Source organism: Piliocolobus tephrosceles, chromosome 17 (assembly GCF_002776525.5).
Source record: "Piliocolobus tephrosceles isolate RC106 chromosome 17, ASM277652v3, whole genome shotgun sequence".
In the NCBI taxonomy this organism is placed as follows: domain Eukaryota; kingdom Metazoa; phylum Chordata; class Mammalia; order Primates; family Cercopithecidae; genus Piliocolobus; species Piliocolobus tephrosceles.
This window is the reverse complement of record NC_045450.1, coordinates 40,356,087-40,377,172: the sequence shown is the minus strand read 5'-3', so window position 1 is coordinate 40,377,172 and position 21,086 is coordinate 40,356,087. Positions and strand designations below refer to the sequence as shown.

The following is a 21,086-nucleotide window of genomic DNA, read 5'->3' as shown; positions in this document are numbered from 1 at the left end:
AAAGTAATTTAAGGCAGCAGTCCCCAGCCATTTTGGCATCAGGGACTGGTTTCATGGAAGACAATTTTTTCCATGGATGGTAAAGGGGATGGAGGAGATGGTTTCAGAATGAAACTATTCAACCTCAGATCATCAGGCACTGGATTCTTATAAGGAGCATGCAACCTAGATCCCTCGCATGTGCAGTTCACAATAGGGTTCATGCACTCCGACGAGAATCTAATGCCTCCACTGATCAGACAGGAGGCAGAGTTCAGGCAATAATGCTCACTCGCCTGCCACTCACCTCCTGCTGTGCAACTCTGTTCCTAACGGCCACAGATCAGTACCGGTCCATGGCCCAAGGGTTGGGAACCCCTGATTTAAAGGATCACATTTAAACAATTTAAATGGTCACATTCATGACAGATATCAATATCTACTTTTTAAACAAAATTATACTTAAATACTTCAAACACGCTTGAAAAAAATAGCAGATTTGCCTATTTGCAGAATAAGGGGAGATATTCTGTATTCTGCAAAGAAAAAGGTTGAACTCCAAAAAACAAAGCAGATTTCCCTGCAAAATTACTTAAATCAACAGGTTATAATGGTTATCTACAAATCATTTTTAGTATTAGCTTCCACTGAAGTAGTTATCCCAATAGTTTTTCAAAATTTAGTAGTTTAGAGTAATTGTCTTACTTACAAAAAGAAAATAGCCAGGGAAGAATTAGTACACATGAGTTTATGACTCATAAGTTTCATTTCAGTATTTATACTTCCCATTTTATGCTATTTTTTCAAATGAACTCAATAGATTAAGTGCTGTAGGCATTTAATTACCTAAATGACAGTAATTAAAAGTAAGAGAAGTATGTGATCTACTTTTCCCATCCCATGAAAGTTAACAAGCTGAAACTCTTGAACACCATAAGGAAAGAGTAATTAAAGAGGAGTCTCCCTCCAGCCTCAGGGGAAAGACTGGGGAAGATAAGCCAGCTTGACATCCATGACCACATCAAACCCAAGATGGGGAAACAATTATCTTGGCCTCTCCATTGAGGTGTGTTTCTCAACAACTCCACTGTGAATATAGAGAAACTTCAGCCCAGTGCAACTTGTTTTGATGGGTGGACTTGAGCCATCAAGAGAAAAAACAGTTACTGATGGATAGACCTGCCACTTTGCCACAAGGTCTTTCTCCCTGATAGACCCTAACTCACAGGAGCTGTTAGCAAGATGGCATGAGACAAGGAATGTGAAAAGTTACATAGGTCACTAATAGTAAACATCAATAAATAGTTTAGCTACTATTATTGTTGGTGCCTCAGTCCATGTTCCTTTACTATAGTTGCAACCTATTTGGTTTACTTTTTCAGTTTTGCCTGGCCACACTGACAGCAGAGAGTACTAAAGTGTAGAGTCAATAGTGCAGGCTCCAAAGCCAAACTGTTTTGGTTTTTGAATTGTAGTTCTGATGTTCTTTAGTTAAATTATCTTAGATAAGTTACTTAAATTCTTCGTATCTTAGTAAAATAAGAATAATTAAGAATACCGATTAGATAGGCTTGCTATAAAGGTTAAATGGGTTAATATATATAACGTTTAGAAGAGTGCCTAGCATGTAAGTTCTCAATAATTAGCTATTACTATTATGCCATTACTACTATTATTACTGTGGTCATCATTATTACTATTATGTCTATTATTAATGTAATTAGTTAAGAGAAACAGCACTCTTGAGCATCAGTCCATAGCCTGGATGCCCTCCTTGTAAACTAACTCAGGAGGCCAAATTGCCTACTCACCATAGGAAATTGAGTCCCCTTGGGCTATTTCCTTGAAGAGACCAGAAACATCAAGGTCAGGCACTCCAAGGGAAGCCTGTAGAATGGTAGAGAACTCTTCCTCTGTTATGTAGCCATCCTCATCAACATCAAAGAGCTGAAGAAAATAAAATGTAAGAATTAGTTCCCTCAGGGTCATAGTAGTAGGGAATAATCTTAGAAAATAAAGTCTTTAAGAATTCAAACATCTACTGTGGCACAGGCTAGAAATATGTATATTAAGAAAGTATCATCTCTGCTACCCTCACAACACCTGTAGCTTGATGGTTGAGAGAGACAGGATTAAAACAGGAGCTATACCGATGGTACATAACAGGGGAGCTCCATGGGGAGCATAATGAATCCTACCCAGAGAGGTCCAAGAAGGCTTCACAGGAGTTGACATTTGAGTTGGGTCTTAGAACATTAACAGAAGTTCCCAGAATATACAGGGAATGGCAAGTGATTGCTTCGGGCTCCAGTCAGGAGATAGAGACAAACAGGAATTAGATCATGGTGTGTATATAATTCCTCACCAAATCCTGTAGGATTATAATGGGAGTGGAGGTGGTGTGATCCTATGAGAATTGAGAAAACTTTGAGGCAGAGTATGGAGGATGAATTGGGAGCAAGATGTTGATAAAACCAGAGGCATGAAAACCAATTAAGAGTCTGGGTTTGAGATGTAGGAAGGATAGGAAGGGATAGAATTCATAAAAAGCAAAGACAAGACTTGCATATCAATAAGGGGTCTGTAGTGATAGAAAGGACAGAAGTAAAAATGATATTTTCTAGCTTAGGCAACTGGGTGAAAGCTGATTACATTAACCAAAGTGGGAAAACAGAACAAGTGCCAATGAGATCAAGAATTAGACCTAGATAGGTTAAATTTGAATCAGAGGTGCCAGGAGTAAATAAGAGATTCAGAATATCAGTTTAGGAAACTGAGGAGTCTTGAGATATGAATTTGGGTAAAAATGGAAACTATGGGCATGTTTGAGCTTATCTGTAGAGAATGCACAAAGTAAAGTAAGGCCTGGGAACAGCAACAGTTGAGGTGTGAGTAGTGAAGAGGAACTGACAGAAAAGGCTTAGAAGCAGCAGCCAGACAGGAGAACCAGGAAATAAGAGCATGCATCTTAGAAGCTAAGGGGATGTGTTCAGGAAAGAGGAAGAGATGCTAACAGTGGTAAGGGCCAACAGAGCAAAATGCCATAGGAAGGCCAAGCAAGAAGCAAAACCGTTTGTTGGATTTGATTATCAGAGGATCCTGATGACTTTAGTAAACAATTTCAGGGGACCGGAAGCTAGATGGTAATGGGAATCAAGAGATGAGTAGAAGTGAAAAGCAGAGGCAAGAAGTATGGACTCTTCATTTTAAGAAATTATGAAACAAAGGGAAAGAGATAATTGGGGTAGTACCCAAGCACAAAAGAGGTTATTTTAGGAAGGGAGAGACTGAATATGTTTTAGGAGAAGGGGAAAAGGCAGTAGAGTGGAGTAGACTGAAAGTCATGCAGCAAAATAAGGATAACTGATGGATAATAATATTCCATATTCAAAATCTTCTCCTGGGTCTTAAGAATTTTTAATTATATGAGTACTTACTTTTTATAAGCACTGATCAAAAGTGTTCAAATCACTTTACATATATTAACTCACTCAACCCTCACAATAGTCTTATGGTAGGTGGCACTGTCAGTCCTATCTTACAGATGGGAAAGCTGAGGCACAAGGAAGTTAGGTAACTTTTCCCAAGGTCACACCACTTGCAAGTAGTACAGGGGGCATCCAAATCCAGGCAGATAATATCTAGAGTTCCTGAGGTTGAGATTTCTACTTTTGACCAAATACAAGATCAAAAACGGAGAAAAACAGGTATTAGATAAGGGGTGATAACCATGAAAAAACTAATAAGCAAATACTGAATCATGTTTTAATGGTCACTAAAGGGTAGGAGGATAAAAAAAATATAACTTGAAATTGAGATTTGTTGCCCCAGCAGACAAAGCTCTGGTCTCAATTCCATTTCTTACCACTCAGTCCCTAGTTAGGGGATACAATAGTTGAAAAATGAAAAGTGAATCGGCATCTGTTTTCACAAACTGTAGACCTCAGGCTCTTCATGTGCCTTGGACTTCACACAGTAATTGCCGGGACTCAGTCATAGCTCCCTCCTCACAAGCTCTAAGCTTTCTTCAGAGGCCTTCCATTTCTAAACAGTTTATACCAACTCATCTGAACAGTCTAAATTCTTGCCAGGTTTGGTGCTTTGGTGTCTCTTACTTCTGTGTATGTTCCTTTTACATGGTCCATACTAAAGACTTTTATTCCTTCTATATGTGTCCTTTGCCATAACTCCCCTCACTAAACTCTTCAATTTCCCTCACTTGCTCGTCACTACCCACTACAAAGTTCCTAGATCTAAGGTAAACCACATGCATGATCTGGACTCTGGTAGAAAGTTTAACACCTCAGTTTCCTTTGAAATGGGGACTGATATCTCCCCATTGCACAGAATAATGTGGAATCTTAATGAAAACATTCTGTCTTTCCCATCAAGCACATGGCCCAAGACCAGCTGGACCCTCCCTGAAATGTGTATTATGAACAGAGTTGAAGTTTGCTCATTTTACCTGCAGTGCCCAGGGAGGGTGTAAGGCTCTTCCTGCAGCCAGGACCTCTGAATCTGCCTGGCTGTGAGTTTTCCCTTGAGTCTACTCCCTGGCCTTACAAATAATTCCACTTTGGCGTCAGTCAGCCAGTCTATCTTACTGCTTGCAAGTGAAGAATCCTGACTACTATTCTAATTCTAAGTGTCACTGTGAAGGTGAAATAAGATAAAAGATGGGAAATTAACTGTGAAGTGCTATCCAAATAAAAGTATGTAAAAGAATCCTATATATAAAAGGATACTACTAAATAAAAAGTATGCAAAAACACTTCCAAAACATAAAACACATTTGAAAAGGAGGGTTAAAAAATAACCAATATAAAGCATAATTCTTGCCTTACTGAAAAAAAAAGGTAATTATAGTTTTAAGCCTTCCTTTCTTCCCTTCCCCTTCCCCAAACCAAGGTCTAAGCTAGATAAAAATCTCACAGCTTCTTTCAAAACGTAATTACTGTGATTAAGGGCCAAATTTTATATCAGGTCTTTCATTGGTAAACCAAAAATGACCATTTGCTCAACTAAACTTACAATTATACATACAATCCCCAAACAGAAACAGAAATATCTAGATCAGAATAAGTTAGCTATGTGTGTAATTTTAGGTTTTATGATGAATAAGTCTGTAAAAGCTGAAGGATTTAAACTTTGGAAAAAGTCTGGCCCTTGCCTTATGACCATCTGCTAAGCATCAGCCATTTAGGTTCTTTACAGGCCTAGCAGTTAACTCAGTTTAAACCAATCTGAAATAAAAAGTAAACTCAGGGGCTCTTCTATCAATGATAGTGCACATGAAAATTCCTAAGGCTTATCCCAAGTGGCCTCTAAGACATAAGAAATGAACTCTTGGAAGAAGAAAGTCTTTCTAGATGATAGAGGGGGAAAACACTTCTTGGAATTGCAGGGAGACATTCTTCTCCAAGAAAGTCAGGAAAAGATGAGTAGAAAACAGAAACAGAAGGCAGGTGCGGTGGCTCACACCTGTAATCCCAGCACTTTGGGAGACCGAGGCGGGCAGATCATGAGGTCAGGAGATCAAGACCATCCTGGCTAACACGGTGAAACCCTGTCTCTATGAAAAATACAAAAAATTAGCCAGGCATGGTGGTGGGCACCTGTAGTCCCAGCTACTCGGGAGGCTGAGCCAGGAGAATGGCGTGAACCTGGGAGGTGGAGCTTGCAGTGAGCCGAGATTGTGCCACTGCACTCCAGCCTGGGCAACAGAGTGAGACTCCGTCTCAGAAAAAAAAAAAAAGAAAAAAAGAAAACAGAAACAGAGAAGGTCTGCAGCTCTCCTGCTGGACAAAAGCAAGGGAACTACGTGGCTGTAAAACAAGGGCAAATATACACAGCTTAGCAAGACAAGGAGATAAATCAAGTTTCTCTTTTACTTGAGAGATGACCTTAGAACTAAAAGGGCATATCATATTTAAACATATTGATTAGATGAAGCCCCTTTACTCTCAGAACAGAACCCACATTTTGGGAATGTATTCTTCCCTCTTCTTTTGCACTTGTAAGTAAATGGTCCTCAAAATTCAAAGTTTCATCAAGCTCTGTGGGAACCAGGGATATGACTTTTATTCATCTGCTCCCAATTTAGATTCCTGTATTGCTGTGAAAATATACGTGATACTACAGGAAGACATGAGGGGTAGGAACTTGGAACATTTATGATGGTGTTCACCTGATGCCACAATGACAAAACAAATGTCATTTTAAAAAAAGTACCACTGAAAATATCACGAACATACAGAATGAGAAAATAAGGATGGATCAGAACTTTCCAGAGTGAATTAGGATGACTAGTGACAGGTGGTGTTTATTTATAAATTTCCCCTTTGGGGCTTCAAAATAGGGAAGCTGAAAAGAAATAATTTTTTAAGTTAGCTTGTGAAATCTCCTGCTCTTCAATCTTCATGCTATTAATTAGGCTACTTCTAGAGACCTTTTGCTTAAACAAATGCTTGTGTTTTCTTTATTCTCAGTAGCAACTGACTTAATCACATTATTGTCCTGTACATGTCACAGCAGATCTATAAAATCATGTAATAGATTCACTGATTTCCAAATAATACACTTAGAGTCAACACTTGTTTACAAGGCAGACCAAGATGCTTTCAATGGGGCTGACATTACCTTAAATGCCACCTGGATGATCTCCTCTGTGTTGGCAGGGTTGCACAAGACAGCCAGGCCAATCACATACTCTCGGAAGTCGATGCTGCCGTCATGGTTCTGTGAAAGGATGGGAGAAATCAGGAGGGCCACTAGTGGAATTACTATTAATCCTACTACAAGGTGAAATTCAGGTATGTCTTATAGCTCAACATCATCATTCACTGTTCCTATTTGGAGAAAAGTCTCACGAGAAGGAACAGCAAGCAAGTAGCCCAACTATTCCCAAGAAGGAAGAAAAATATATTTTCTGTTTAGCAATAAATATAAATTATTTATGACTGGGGCCATTTATCATGGCTCAATGGCACCCAGTGTGGGTTCTTGAGCTCAGCTTTGCCATGACTGGAGCCCCTCTGGGAGGCAGGACCTGTGAGTTTCATCCTTTGTGGAAGTGAAGTGTTCATTCCACAATTACTGGTGGTCCTGCCATAAAGACCAACATCAAAGGGTCATTAAGGGTCCTAAAGGGTTACTAAGCAATCTTCCACATGTGGAAAATGGAAAGAAAAGAAAAAGGGCAATAATCACAGCTACATTTTTTTCTTTCTTCCAGGCTTAATCTGAAGTAAACCAGGAGCAACTGAAGCAAACTTGGGCAACTTTAATAGCCCTGGGGGACATCAATCACCCCAGAAGATCTTGCACTTCTAAGCCAATGAAAATAAAGCATAACTAGTATAATGCACCTTAGGAGGCATTTTCTGACGGCAATATAAATGAAGAAATTGATCATTGTAATTCGGGCTGATTAAATACAGAGTTTTCCCTGTATATTAACTGTTTACCTAGACAGGAGCACTAAGAAGATGAAAATGGAGAGAAGAAAGCTTAGGAGAAAAGGAAGAGAGAGAGAGAGACAGAGAGAGACAGAGAGACAGAGAGAGAGAGAGAAGGCAGACAATAGGGAGGACTGATGGAAGAGAGACCAGACAGAGAACTAAAAAAGAAAGACGGAGAAGAGGAGAACAGACAAATGAGACGGAAGTGTTAGAAAAAGATAGAGAGGTGGAGGGAGTGTAGGAGGAGGGAGAAAGAAAGAGAACTGTAAGTACTTGATTATAATACCAGGTGTTAGAATCATTTTGGCAGCAAAATTTTCAAGTGATACATTCCCAGATAAACTATGAGCTAGTAACAACAAAGCTAGGGCAGCACTTAATTTGATAGACTAATAATAATATTTGACACAACAAGAGTATGATAATCGTCTATGATGAAGTATCTACACTTCAATCAAAAGTTTCTTAAAAGCAAGGGCTGTTTTCTTTGTGTAACAGTGTATTCTCATTCCGCGGCACAGAGAAGGGGCTAAGGAAAAAAAAAAAAAAAAAAACAAGAATAAACTTTTTCTCATCTACCCTTACCTACTACTCTAGGTTCATAGGACTTTCCCTTCAAAACACTAAGCCAAGAATTCTTTGCTGGAGTTTCATGGATGAATTTGGGGAAGGGAGGGTTGTGAAGCCCCTGAAATGGTATGCAATTTTTATGACATCTTTCTAGAGAAAAATGTAGCTTTTATCAGCTTCTCAGAGCAACCCAAACTTAAAAAGTTAAGAATCATTTTCACCATATTACTTTATCTTACTGCAGGGCGGAAACTAAAAGGAGCAATAATTTAATCTCACTTCCCCACCAGAGAAGGTAGAAACAGAGGTTTCGAGATTTCCCTAAAGGAAAAAGGTTTATTCCTGAAACAAACATTCAGGTCCTCTGACTTCCTTTTGTCTGATTACCAGTTTGTCAGAGAGCTGTTTTTTCTGTTTGTTTGTTTTCTGTTTTTCCTTTTCTTTAATCAGCTTTATTTGTGTTGATTACATTTACATTCAACAGAATGCATCCATTTTAAATGTAGAGTTTGATGTGTTTTTCGGTTTTTGGTTTTTTTAAAGACATGCTCTTACTCTCTTGCCCAGGCTGGAGTGCAGTGGCTATCCATAGGCACGATCATAAGTGCACTACAGGCTCGAACTCCTTGTCTCAAGAGATCCTTCCACGTCATCCTCCAGAGGAGCTGTAACTACAGGGGTGTGCCACCACACCCAGCTTAGTTTGATGTGTTTTGACAAATGTATACACTATGGTAACCAGCACCACAGTCAGTATCTACATTTTCATCACTCCAGAAGTTTCAGAGAAGGCAGAGTATTAAAGGAAATCTTTTCCATCTTTGCCACCACCATTTAATTTTCTTATGCACTCTGGAGGGCTGTTTTTACTGAGCCTTAGAGGCTGAGGAGCTTCTTGAAACATGGCTATATTGTTCAACATAGATACATTTCTTCTGCAATTAACTTTTTCCACTAAGCAACATAGAAGTCTTAAATAGAAGTTCTTAAGAACAGATCCAAGAATGATTTATGGACACCGAAGTTACTATCACAGATTGTCTGAATAATTGGAAATACTCCTTTGAATTTATGTTGTATCTTTATTGTGAGACATTCCATTTTTATCTATACTACCAAACCCTATGTGTAACACAGGTCAAGCATCATTAAGTCATTTTGCAGATAGAGAAATAGCAATGTGGCAAACTCTTAACATTACCACTAGTCACAGAACAAGGTAATATTCTGGACCTCTAATTTCATTAACATATGAGTGGTTCTGAATGACAAAGAATGTTAAAACAGAATCTTGATGATCACAAGAGAAGGTATATGAATGTTTTCATCCTAGTAATGTGAAGGAAAAAGCAGCATGGAAATTATTCTGAGAGATTATATTATTGGATTAGTAAATCAATACACTGTTAAGATTCCAAATTCAGAATAACAAAATTTAGAACTGGAAGGAATCTTATAAATCATCCATTCAACTTCTTCATTTTTACCAATGAAAAAAATGAGATAAAACTTTCTCTTGAGGTCACAAAACTAACTACTGCCATAGCTGCAATTAAAATTTAGTTAATCTGGCTGCTTACTACAGCAAATGGCTTGATAAAACGTACCCCAAAACAAATAAAAATTATACAGCAAAATATACTATTTTTAATTCTTAAATGTTGAATTAGTATCATGGTAAGAATTATTCCACAATCTTTGGTTCTTTTCTTTAAAAACCTACTGAGGTCCCCAGGAAGAATTATAAACTTAATAAAAAAAAAAATCTAGACTTGAAAATATTTCAGGGCCACATTTCAAAGGAGACCAGCTCTTTGGAGGGAGGCCATAATCCCTCCATAACCTGTCCTAATCTGGAGCCCAGAGAAGTCCAGAGTTGGAACTAAGGACTTGCATTGGGTAAGCACAAATAGAAAAGATAATGGTCTCATGGAAACTCCAGAGAGTGGGCCCCATCCCTTTCCTGGAAGTCAGCAGGATCAGAAAAGCATGGAAGTGTGTGTGAGGGAAGGTCACTGTGAGCTCATGGCCCCCCAGCAGCTTTCATCTGCTCAGTCACACACCACCAGCTTTCAGGGCCAGCAGGAAGCTCTAGGCTACTTGTTCAAATATTGTCCACTTAAAACTCTTGAAAAAATAAGTGGTGATTCTCATGTGTCTGATTCTCAAGTATCAGTTCCTTCCAGTTGTTTCACCATTGAATTTATCCAACATCTTTATTCATGTGGAATTAGATACTCTATAACTTTTCATGTTCAGCAAAATGTAAGGATATGGTTTTGAATACATTTTGCAATGATAAATTCCCAAGAAGAGGGACTATTTTTCTTTGTTGTGTTATAACTGATATATATCATCCCTGTAAATGAGAGATAATCAATGTCGTCAAAATAATTTTAAAATGTTTACATAAAACAGAATTTACTTGGCAGCAACCAACAGAAAAAAAGTCTTCACATCTTGAAAGATACTCTATAAATCCAAAAGAGTATTAGTATTAAAATACAGTAACTTCTCAGTTATGCAGAAGAGTATGGGAAGAAGTATTCTATTTAACTGAATATTCTGATTAAGAGCATATTTCTAACCATATAAATTGTATCAATTTTCTAGGAATAAAATTGTTTTAATATACTTAAATATTTTTAAAAAGCAATTCAGAAGGTTCTTCAAGATCAGTAGGCATATTAAATATCCATACGTCGTAAGTGCCTCCACAAATATTTTTTAAGTCCCCACTAAGTGTGTAGTTGTGTAATACTACTGATAAGATTTTTTTTAATAATTGTTTTTTCAAGACAGGGTCTCCCTTTGTCACTCAGCCTGGACCCCCCCAGGCTCAAGCGATCCTCCACCTCAGCCTCCTGAGTAGCAGGGACTACAGGCGTGCGCCAACTTGCTTGGCTAGTTGTGGGGATTTTTAAATTTTTTTGTAGAAACAGAGTTTTGTCATGTTGCCCAGGCTAGTCTTGAACTCTTGGGCTCAAAGCGATCAGCCTGCCTCAGTCTCCCAAAATGCTAAGATTACAGGCTTGAGCTACCATGTCCAGCCAGTACTGATAAGATTTCTGACTGGGGTAGCTAGATAAACCAACTTTTAAAAACACATGCACCACTACCTAAAAATGTTTTTAAAGTGACCTTTAAGATCACATACAAATTTTGAATGGTTTTGGAAGTTTGCTGTTCATAGTTACAGAGCACATGGTTCTTTTCCTTTTTTAAAGGTTATAAAATTTGGTGGATTATATCAAGATAAAGTTACTTTTCAAAATCACATGGGATATTTTGAAATTTAAAAATGTAGATTTATAATTTCACATATTTTTATCACTGAGTATGATTTTTAATTTACACTGATTAAATTACTTAATGTTAGAAATTTGAAAATAATGGCATGGAGTTATATGAATTATCTTATATAAATCTTAGGCTATAAATAGTCTTGCCTACAGAACAGGCAAATTTTTAAAAAGGTGTCAAGTATTGCCTCTAACATTAAAAATGTGCCTTTACAAATATTGAATGAAAACTAAGAAATTCAATCACTTGCTGGTTCTGCACAATGCTACATATTTGGTTACTTGGAAAAAGTTCAGATTTTTTAGTTTCTAGTATCCACTCTGATGTCTGAGGTTACTTACACAAATTCAGAAGAGAACAGGAGAGAAACTTAGGTAATTTCGGGATGTTTTTCCGTGAGCATGCTAGAAGAGAACCGTAAAAGTAGGTAATCCTTTAACTTAAGGAGCAAGGGCAATAACACCACTCCTAGTGTGAGATGATTGTTTTAACTTTTATGAAACATTTACAATAAAGTGAGGAACAAAAATGTGGTTACATTGTTCTTTCCACAACCATCCTGTGGAAAGGTTAAATTATAAACCTAATATTCTGAGACCTTAAAGGATGTCTGGCAGCTTTCCCCTTTCTTGGCTACTTTACTACATCCATGCCTAACATATTCCTGGACTTATTCTAAAATAGAGAGATTGATATTAATGTGTGGTTGCTGGCAGCAGCCTCCTTCTTGTGTAACCACACCTGGTCTAAGTAGAATACCAGACCAAGGTCAAATTACAAGTCCCTTGAGGAAAGTGGATGTGATCTCTGTGCTTGGCTCCATTCAGAATTATATGTGTGTGGTGTTTCATAAATATTATATGATGGCGATGATGGTGAACACAAAGGCCAAAAGCCAACCTCTCCACATTTCACTAGGGATTTTTAGCAGGAAGTTGAGGATGTTAACAGGCTAGTTACATCATTTCCATAGTTACAACTTTCTTCTAAATGAGTCCAAAGAGGAAGGAAGAATTTATCTGCAAACTCAGGATGACCCTCCAAAGTAGCCTGGGATAGAGACAATGCATTAAAAATCAGAGAAGCAGAATGGGTGGAGATCAATTAAATAGCAGACAGAGGAACTGAGCACTTAGAAATGCAGCCTCTCTAGCTGTGTCTACTGGCACCAGGATTCTGGATTCTGTTTGCTCTGCGAGCACAGCCTGTTATCAAAATTATAAAGCCAAACCAAGGTCTGTACACAAGAAAGGCACAACTACGCCAGCTTTTGGGTGGCAATTTCTTGGTATTTCTATCTTCCTTCTCCTGAATGCTAGCAACACTGACTCTCCTGTTTGGCCTTAGTTTTGGCTGAGACAGGCTTGAAAAATACTGTGAGGTGGCCCTACTTTAAAGCAATCGAGGCTGTCAACCTTGGCTGATCATCAGAATCACTTGGGGAGCTTTAAAAATATTCATCTCTGAGCCCCACCTCTAAAAAGTCTTATTTAACATATTTGGAAACTCAAGTATTAGTATTCCTAAAGAGCTCTCCCAGTGATTCCAAATTGCAGCTAGGGCTGAGAACAATTGCAATAGTCAGTAATATTTGTTCTCTATATTGGTTTACATTGCATTTAACTGATTACTGTTCATGTGTTTTTCTTTTTTCTTCTTTGCTTGCTGCTTGTTTCCTGCCTGTAGTTTCCAAAGATGAACGGAAGAATTTTCCTTGCTCTAAGGCAGGACAAGACACAACAAGAGCTGGCTAACGTCAGCAGGGCATGCCTGATTTTGTATGAAGTACGTGTAAGAGCGAACATTTTGATTCATTAAGGCAGCTAGAGACATTTTTGAACTATGAGTATACTGTTTTATTCCCCAATGTCTTTGACTCTCTTTACAAATGTATCAAAGCAAAACAAAATTGCTATGTGCTTTTTTTTACTAAAGAAACAGAATTAAAGAACTTTAGAATTTTAGATAGTAGCTCCATCATTTTTAAAAAATGCTACCCTTATATAAAACTGCTTAATTTCATTGTCTGAACCTGTTTCTTTACGGTTAAATAAGTTTCCTAAAAAGCACTTTTCATTTTTTTACATAATGGAAAGACCAGGTATAAAATTACAAGAAAAACAGATTTTGAACCTCTCTCCCCAACTTCTTAAAATGGAAAATGTATCTCCTGAGGGCTTTCTTGATTTATTCTAGGATTTAAAAAATTCATTCTTAACAACAATAACAACAATAATAAAGTTCCTACTCCTTGGAATTTATTCACCAAATAAGCAACACCTTTTAAAATCTACTCCGTTAGAACTCTACCCCACAACCTCCCCATCATATATATGTAAGTCTATATAAATCCAAATCTCAAAAAGCTGATATACAAACCACTCAGAACATTTTTCATGAAATATCTGTTTTAATTCAGCAGTAATAGGCAGCATACAATCAGAAATACGTAGGGTTGTGAAAGAGCTCGCCAGGAAATGACAGCTGTTGCACAGAGTATCAGCAACTGCGTACAGCATGGCAAGGTTTTCAGTCCTGTCCTCCAGGGAGGGTCTTGACTTCTCAGTGCCCACTTCAGGAATACATGGTCAACTGCAGCCATTCTTTGATAGACACTTGAATCAGGCCATCTCTATCTCTATCCAGAGACTTGAAGGCACGAAACATGGCATCCAGGCGGACCAAGCAGCTGATGAAATTGTTAAAATCCATATCTCCATCTTCATTAGCATACCGGCGGACAATCATTTGGTAAAGTTGTTCGTTTAGCTGGAAGCCTGCGGCCTGCAGAGCTCCCCGCAGCTGAGAACTTCCCAGAGACCCAGAATGGTCCCTGTCATACTGCTTATAAATACACTGCCATTTCTTGATGTTGTTCCATAGATACTTAAATTCTTCAAAGCCCAGCTTCCCAGTCGTGTCACTGTCCATGACAGATACAATGCTCCGGCAGGTGTCAAGACTAAAACCGTCGGTCTTCAGATCCTTGTGCTTAGAAAGGACTTTGTTGAGAATATTCATCAGGTCAGTGGCACCCACCTCCATATCTGGTCCAGCCAGCTGTGTAAATTGTTGCCGAAATCGCCTAACTTCCTCACTTTCTGAGGCCTCCACATTGGTGAAATGCTGTTGAATGGGAGGCGGTTCTGGAGTATACTGAGCTGCTGCAGCCTCACTGATAAAATTCACAATTCCTCCAACTATCCCTCCAATATTTCTTCCTCCTCCTTCTATTCTCTGACCACCTCCTCCAAAGAGGCCTCCAAGAGCTTCTCCAAGACCTCGATCTGCTCCTTCCAATAGAGCCTTTGCAAGAAACATGCTTTCAGTTTAACAAGCAAATGTGAAAGCTGCCGCAATCTTGGGAATGGTATGAAAAAAGATGAAATGGAGTTCAAGTGTTTACATGTAGAAGAACTGGCTTTTCTTTACCTGCTCACACTGCACCACGCCCCACGCTGTGATGTTTCACATCCTCCTGAAGATACCTGAGTTCCATGAGGTCCTAGCACCTGCCATATTTTACAAGGCCTCAATAAAATTGTTTTCACTCTTCCAGATATTCATAAATTATAGTATGTATGACACCTTAGGATAATAGTTTTAACGAAAAAATATTAAACTCTGCATTTTTATGTCATCGATTTCTTAGTCCTGTGTCTCAGCACCTAAAACATGATGTGCATTTTCCTAACAGGAAGAAGGTAAATGATGCAAGGAAATCAAAAATTTCTTTTCTAAGAAATATTTATTGTTAGAATAGAACTGAAGAAATCTTGGGCATTGGAAGAATATTTATCTAATCCTCTTCCTTTAGCAAAGATTCTCAAAATCAAGTAGTCCTAAGAAAAACTTAGAAGGGAGGTTTTTAAAATGCAAGGTCCTGAGTTCCCACTCCCAGATATTCTGATTCCATAGGTCTGCTGTGGGGTCTGTGATCGACATTGCTAAAATCTTTTTTGAAGTTAATATTCATGTAAAAAATGTATCATATAAATCACAAATGGATAGCTCAAAGAATTTCACAGACTGAACACATCCATGTTATAGCATCCACATCAAGAAATAGAACATCACCAGCACCCCAGAGACCTCTTCATACTTCTCTCCAGTTACTTCCTTCTTCCAAGGATAACCATTGTCCTGACATCTAACACTATAGATTTATTTCTGCACCTTAAATAAATTAAATCAGAAAGTACAGACTCTTTCATGTATTCCTTTTTCATTATAAAAATTCTAAATATTTTAAAATTGTGATAAAATATACATACCATAAAATATACTATTTTAACCATTTTTAAGTATAGAGTTCAGTTTGTGAAACCATCACCACCAACTATCTTCAGAACTTTTTTCATCTGGCAAAACTGAAACTGTACCCATTAAAGAATAATTCCCATTCTCCCCTTCCCCCACCCCGGTAACCATCACTCTACTTTCTATCTCTATGATTTGACTACTCTGCATGCCTTATATAAGTGGAATCGTACAGTATTTGTTCTTTTGTGACTTGCTTATTTCAATCAGCATAATTTCTTCAAGATTCATCCATGTTGTAGCATGTGTCAGAATTCCCTTCCTTTCTAATGATGAACAATATTATATTGCATTAATATACTCATTTTGTTTTTCCATTATCCCATTGGTGAATACTTAGGTTGCCCTTTTGGCTATTGGGAATAATGTTGCTATGAACATGGGTATACAAATATTTGTTTGAGTCTTTGTTTTCAATTCTTTTGGGTATATACCAAGAAGTGGAATTGCTGAATCATATGATGCTTCTATTTTTATCTTTTTAAGGAACTACCATATGCTTTTCCATATTGACCATACCACTTACATCCCCACCAGCAACACACAAGAGTTCCAATTACTCCATATCCTTGCCAACACTTGTTATTTTCTCTTTTGTTTTGTTTTGTTTTCTAATAATGGCCATCCTAACGGCTGTAAAGTGGTATATCATTGTAGTTTTGATTTGCATTACCCTAATGATTAATGATGTTGAACATCTTTTAATGTATTAATACTTACTGGCCAAAGAAGATCTTTGGAAAAATGTCTATTTAAATCTTTTGGCCATTTTAAAATCTGGTTATTTGTTGGGTTTCTTGTTGTTGAGTTGCAGGAGTTCTTTAAATATTCTAGATATTAATCCCTTATCAGATATACAATTTGTAAATATGTTCTTTCATTCTTTCATTCTGCAGGTTACCTTTCCACTCTGTTGTTAGTGTCCTTTGAAGCATAAAAGTTTAAAATTTGTATGTGGTCATATTTATCTATTTTTCTTTGGCTGCCTGTGCTTTTGGTGTAATATTCAAGAAATCATTGAGAAATCCAATGTCCTGAAGTTTTTCCTCTGTTTTCACTGAAGAGTTTTATAGTTTCAACTCTTATGCTTAGATCTTTGATCCATTTTGAGTTAACTTTTGTATATGTGTAAGGTAACTTCATTCTTTTGCATGTGGATATATAATTTTCCCAGCACAATTTGTTGAAAAGACTGTCCTTTCCCCACTGAATGGTTTTGGCATTCTTGCTGAAAATCATATGACCGTATACACAAGGGTTTATTTCTGGGTTCTCTATTCTATTACATTGGCTTATATGTCTTTCTTGAAACCAGTGCTACACTGTTTTGATTACTGTAGGTTTGAAGTAAGGTTTGAAATGAATAAATATCAGGCTTTCAACTTCGTTATTCCTTTTCAAGATTGTTTTAGCTATTCAGGGTCCCTTGAAATTCCCTATGAATTTTAGGATTGATTCTTCTATTTTTGTAAAGAAACATTGGGACTTTGAAAAGGATTGCTTTAAATCTGTAGATCACTGTGGGAAGTACTGACTCTTAATATTGTCTTCTAATCCATAAATATGGAATATCTTTCCATTTATTTGTCTCTTCTTCAATTTCTTTTAGTAGTGCTTTCAGTGCACAAGTCTTTAGCTTCCTTCTTAAAGTCTATTCGAAGTCTTTTAATTTTTTTCTATGCCATTGTAATGGAATTGTTTTCTTAGTTCCCTTTTCAGAATTGTTCATTGTTGGTGTATAAAATGCAACTGATTTTTGTGTGTTGACTTCATATCCTGTAACATTGCTAAGTCCCTTAATTAGTTCTGTTTTTTGTATGTATGAGGGGGGATCTTTAGGGTTTTCTACAAATAAGATCATATCATTTGTTAACAGAGATAATTTTACTTCTTCCTTTCTAATTCATACGCCTCTTACTTCTTTTTCTTGCCTAACTGTTCTGGTGATGATTTCCAATACCATGTTGGTAGAAGCATGAGAGTGGCATCCTAGTCATATTCCTGATCTTAGAGGAAAAGCTTTCAGTCTTTGATTACTGCACATAATGTTAGCTACCAACTTTTCATATATGGTGTTTATTATGTTGGGGCATTTTCCTTCTAGTTTGTTGTGTGATTTTGTCAGGGAAGAGTAATGAATATTGTCAAATGCATCTTCTGCATCCGTTGAGATGATCATGTGATTTTTCCCCTTCATTCTGAGAATATGCTGTGTTACATTAATTGATTTTCATATACTGAACTATCTTGCATTCCAGGAATAAATCCCACTTTATCATGGTATATAATACTTTTAATGTGCTGTTGAATTCTGTTTGCTAGTATTTTGTTGACTTTTGCATCCATGTTCATACGGCATATTGTTCTGTGGTTTTCTTGTCTCCTAGTGTTTTTATCTGACTTTGGCTGTTGAATTCTGTTTAATGTGCTGTTGAATTCTGTTAGACAATATTTTGTTGACTTTTGCATCCATGTTCATACAGCATATTGTTCTGTGGTTTTCTTCTCTCCGAGTGTTTTTATCTGACTTTGGCCTCATGGAATGAATCAGAAAGTATTCCCTCTTCTTTAATTATTTGGAAGAGTTTGAAAAGAACTGGTGTTAGTTCTTCTTTCAATGTTTGGTGGAATTTTCCAGTGAAGCCAACTGGTCCTGGGCTTTTCTTTGTTGGGAGGTTTTTGGTTACTGAATCAATATCTTTGCTAATTATAGGTCTATTGATATATTTTACTTCTTCATGATTCAGTCTTGGTAGGTTGTGTAGGAATTTGACAATTTCATCTAGCTTATGCAATCTGTTGCATACAGTTGTTCATAGTACTCACTCACCATCCTTTTTATTTCTGTAAAATTGGTAGCAATGTCTTCTCTTTCATTTCAGGTTTTATGTGTCTGGCTTTCTGCCCCTCCCCCCTCAACATTGTATTTTTGAGATTTGATTTTATATTTTTAATAAGCATCTTCAGAAGTCAGTCTGTAACAGGTAGCTCAGATAATACTTTGAGAAATCCTACCTTTAATACTAGTTACAGTCAGAGTACAAATCCTCCAGAGGTTGTTGGAAGTTCTATTGGTGAACTTGGGGAAAGTAACTAGGACTTGATGATTAAGTCATTATATTACTTAGCATTTGGGGTCTCAATTTCAAATCTACAAAATGATAATAATAATAATATGTGCCTTGCTTACTTTAAATGATTCAATCTGATTTATTATGTATCAGGACTTGGGCTCAGTACTGAGGTTACAGAGGTGAATAAAGCAGGAGGGCTGTGCTCAAGAATCAAGTAGAACTATAGGAAACTGTTATAATATGAAGTCTATGTTCACATTTCTACTATTAATACTAATCTATTGTATTTGTATATAATATGTTTTAGTATTTAGGTTTGATTGAATTCCTCTGAAAGATACAAATGTATTTCAGATAAGGTAAGAAAAATTCAAGAAAAGTTAAGCTAGTTGTCCAAGGTCATGTAGCTAGTGCAGTGTCCTATGACATCAAACCAGTATGGGCACGCAAAAAGGAATCAGTGAATTCTACTGAGGTAAAGGAAAGGAGAACATTTACCTATAGAAGAGATCATGTGTAGGCCTGACTAGAGACTGAGTCAGAGTTCTCCAAATAGATAAGGGATATAAAAGGACAGTCTAGCAAAAATACAGAGGAGCTAAAGGATATGAGGTATTCAAGAGATGGTGAACAGTACAATGTAATGAGACTCTATTGCTAGGAGTGATGAGAGATAAAGAGATCAATAAGATGGAATCAAATTGGAAACGGCTTTGAACTGCTATGTGGTAGAGTCTCTCTCACAAATAATTGTAGAAACTACTGCCAGCTCAAATGTAAAGTTAAAAGGAGATTAGATGTGAAATTACTTTGGAAATTATGTAATTCTAGAATTGAATAATGATTATTCTAGCTATTATTAGGGAGAGAATAGTAGCAAGGGGACATCGCTCTGTCCAGGACATGAGAGCAATGTCCTGTGTTCTGCCACACTGAGTGGTTTGTATAAAACTTTCCAACAACTGATTTTATTTCTCATGGGCACAATGAAATGGCCTCTGTGAACACCAAAAGCCAAATGTCTTCTTTAACTACTCAGCAAAAGTATCACAAAAGAACTGTCTTCCTTTTAGGGAATCACAAGGGGCCATCTGGCTTTAGACAGATTTAAACACATTCATATAAGCTTCTCTCAGAGAAAATTACATGAACTTTGTTTTTATAATATTGCAAATTAACTTGATAATATCGACTGTCACATAAAATGTGCCTCCTTGTGCCCGTCTGAAGTGTTTTTTTGCTGTGGTTTAAATTCAATTCTTCTCATTTATTTTCTGTGAAGATGGAGGGCATTTGGCTAACAATTTCTCATAAGCCATCATAGAATAAAAGACTATTATTAGATTAACAAGCTTTTTCTCCTCTGGATGATTTAATCCCCTATGGCTATTTATTAGAACATTAATAGCAACCTTAATTTCTGTCTGTGGGAACTCTACCATCCATATCTGGAAAAAAAAAAAAAGTGTAGGAGGGGAAGAAGCCACATCTGATGGATAATTTAGTCCCAATTTGGGGAACCAAGTTATTAGACTTAAGTACACACTGAGACACAATGTTATTAAAAACATTTTTCAAAATAGTCCAAAAGTGGAAGCAACCTAAATGTTCACCAACTGGTGAATGGATAAGCAAAATATGATATATCCACATAAAAGAATACAATTCAGCAATAAAATCATGACTGATATATGCTACAAGATAGATAAACCTTAAAACATTATGCTAAGTGAAAGATGCCAGACACAAAAGACATACATTATAGGATTCCATTTATATAAAATGTCCAGAAAAGGCAAATCTATACAGATAGAAAGTTGACTGGTGGTTGCCTAAGGCTAGGGGATAACTAGGTGACAGGAACTAACAGTTAATGGCATAACAAATCATACTGGGGTGATAGGAATGTTCTAAAACTGATTGAAAGTTGATGACTACACAACTTGGTAAATTTACCAAAAAAATTATTGAATTGTATGCTTGGGTGACTTATGATATGTAAAATATGCCTCAAGAGAATTATTTTTTAAAAAGTCAATAGTGACAGTTTGTAGTAAAAAAGAATACCAAACTAGGAATTCTAGTCCCAGTCCTGCAATTAACTAGCTTGTGTGGCCTTAGGCATGTAACTTTCTCTCTTGAGCTGGCAATCTTCTGCAAAATAAAGAAGATGGGCAATTTGATACCCAAAGGTCTGTTTAGCTCTACAATTCTGTGAATCTAGATTTGTGACAGCAACATCATTCTTGTATTTAGTTTCCTTCTGGCACCTAGACATTTTTATGCTATATATTAATTTAATTTAATCTTTCTTTATCTCAGTCTGGTTCCACAACTTTTAAAGACATGCTCACTTACCCTTATTCCCACTTTGATATAT

The 21,086-nt window shown here is 37.0% G+C and overlaps 2 protein-coding genes across 3 annotated transcripts in view; both read right to left on the bottom strand.

The window, feature by feature from the left end:
• The window catches only part of LPCAT2 (lysophosphatidylcholine acyltransferase 2), a 76,368-nt gene that overhangs the window by 4,260 nt on the left and 51,022 nt on the right, over positions 1 to 21,086 (bottom strand). The window contains exons 12-13 of the mRNA XM_023209959.1: positions 6,619 to 6,717; positions 1,791 to 1,926 (exon numbers count right to left, since the gene is read on the bottom strand). Coding sequence (XP_023065727.1) covers positions 1,791 to 1,926; positions 6,619 to 6,717 — 235 coding nt within the window. The remainder of the gene's footprint in view (positions 1 to 1,790; positions 1,927 to 6,618; positions 6,718 to 21,086) is intronic.
• On the bottom strand, positions 13,709 to 14,939 carry CAPNS2 (calpain small subunit 2). 2 transcript variants are annotated; one of them, XM_023209961.1, is made up of 2 exons: positions 14,745 to 14,939; positions 13,710 to 14,618 (listed from the first exon to the last, which is right to left on the bottom strand). In XM_023209961.1, exon 2 carries the CDS (start codon positions 14,355 to 14,357, stop codon positions 13,887 to 13,889), a length of 471 nt encoding a protein of 156 aa, XP_023065729.1. In that variant the 5' UTR covers positions 14,358 to 14,618; positions 14,745 to 14,939; the 3' UTR covers positions 13,710 to 13,886. The 2 variants fall into 2 exon arrangements, with proteins under 2 accessions (XP_023065728.1, XP_023065729.1); XM_023209960.1 differs by having other exon boundaries at positions 13,709 to 14,939.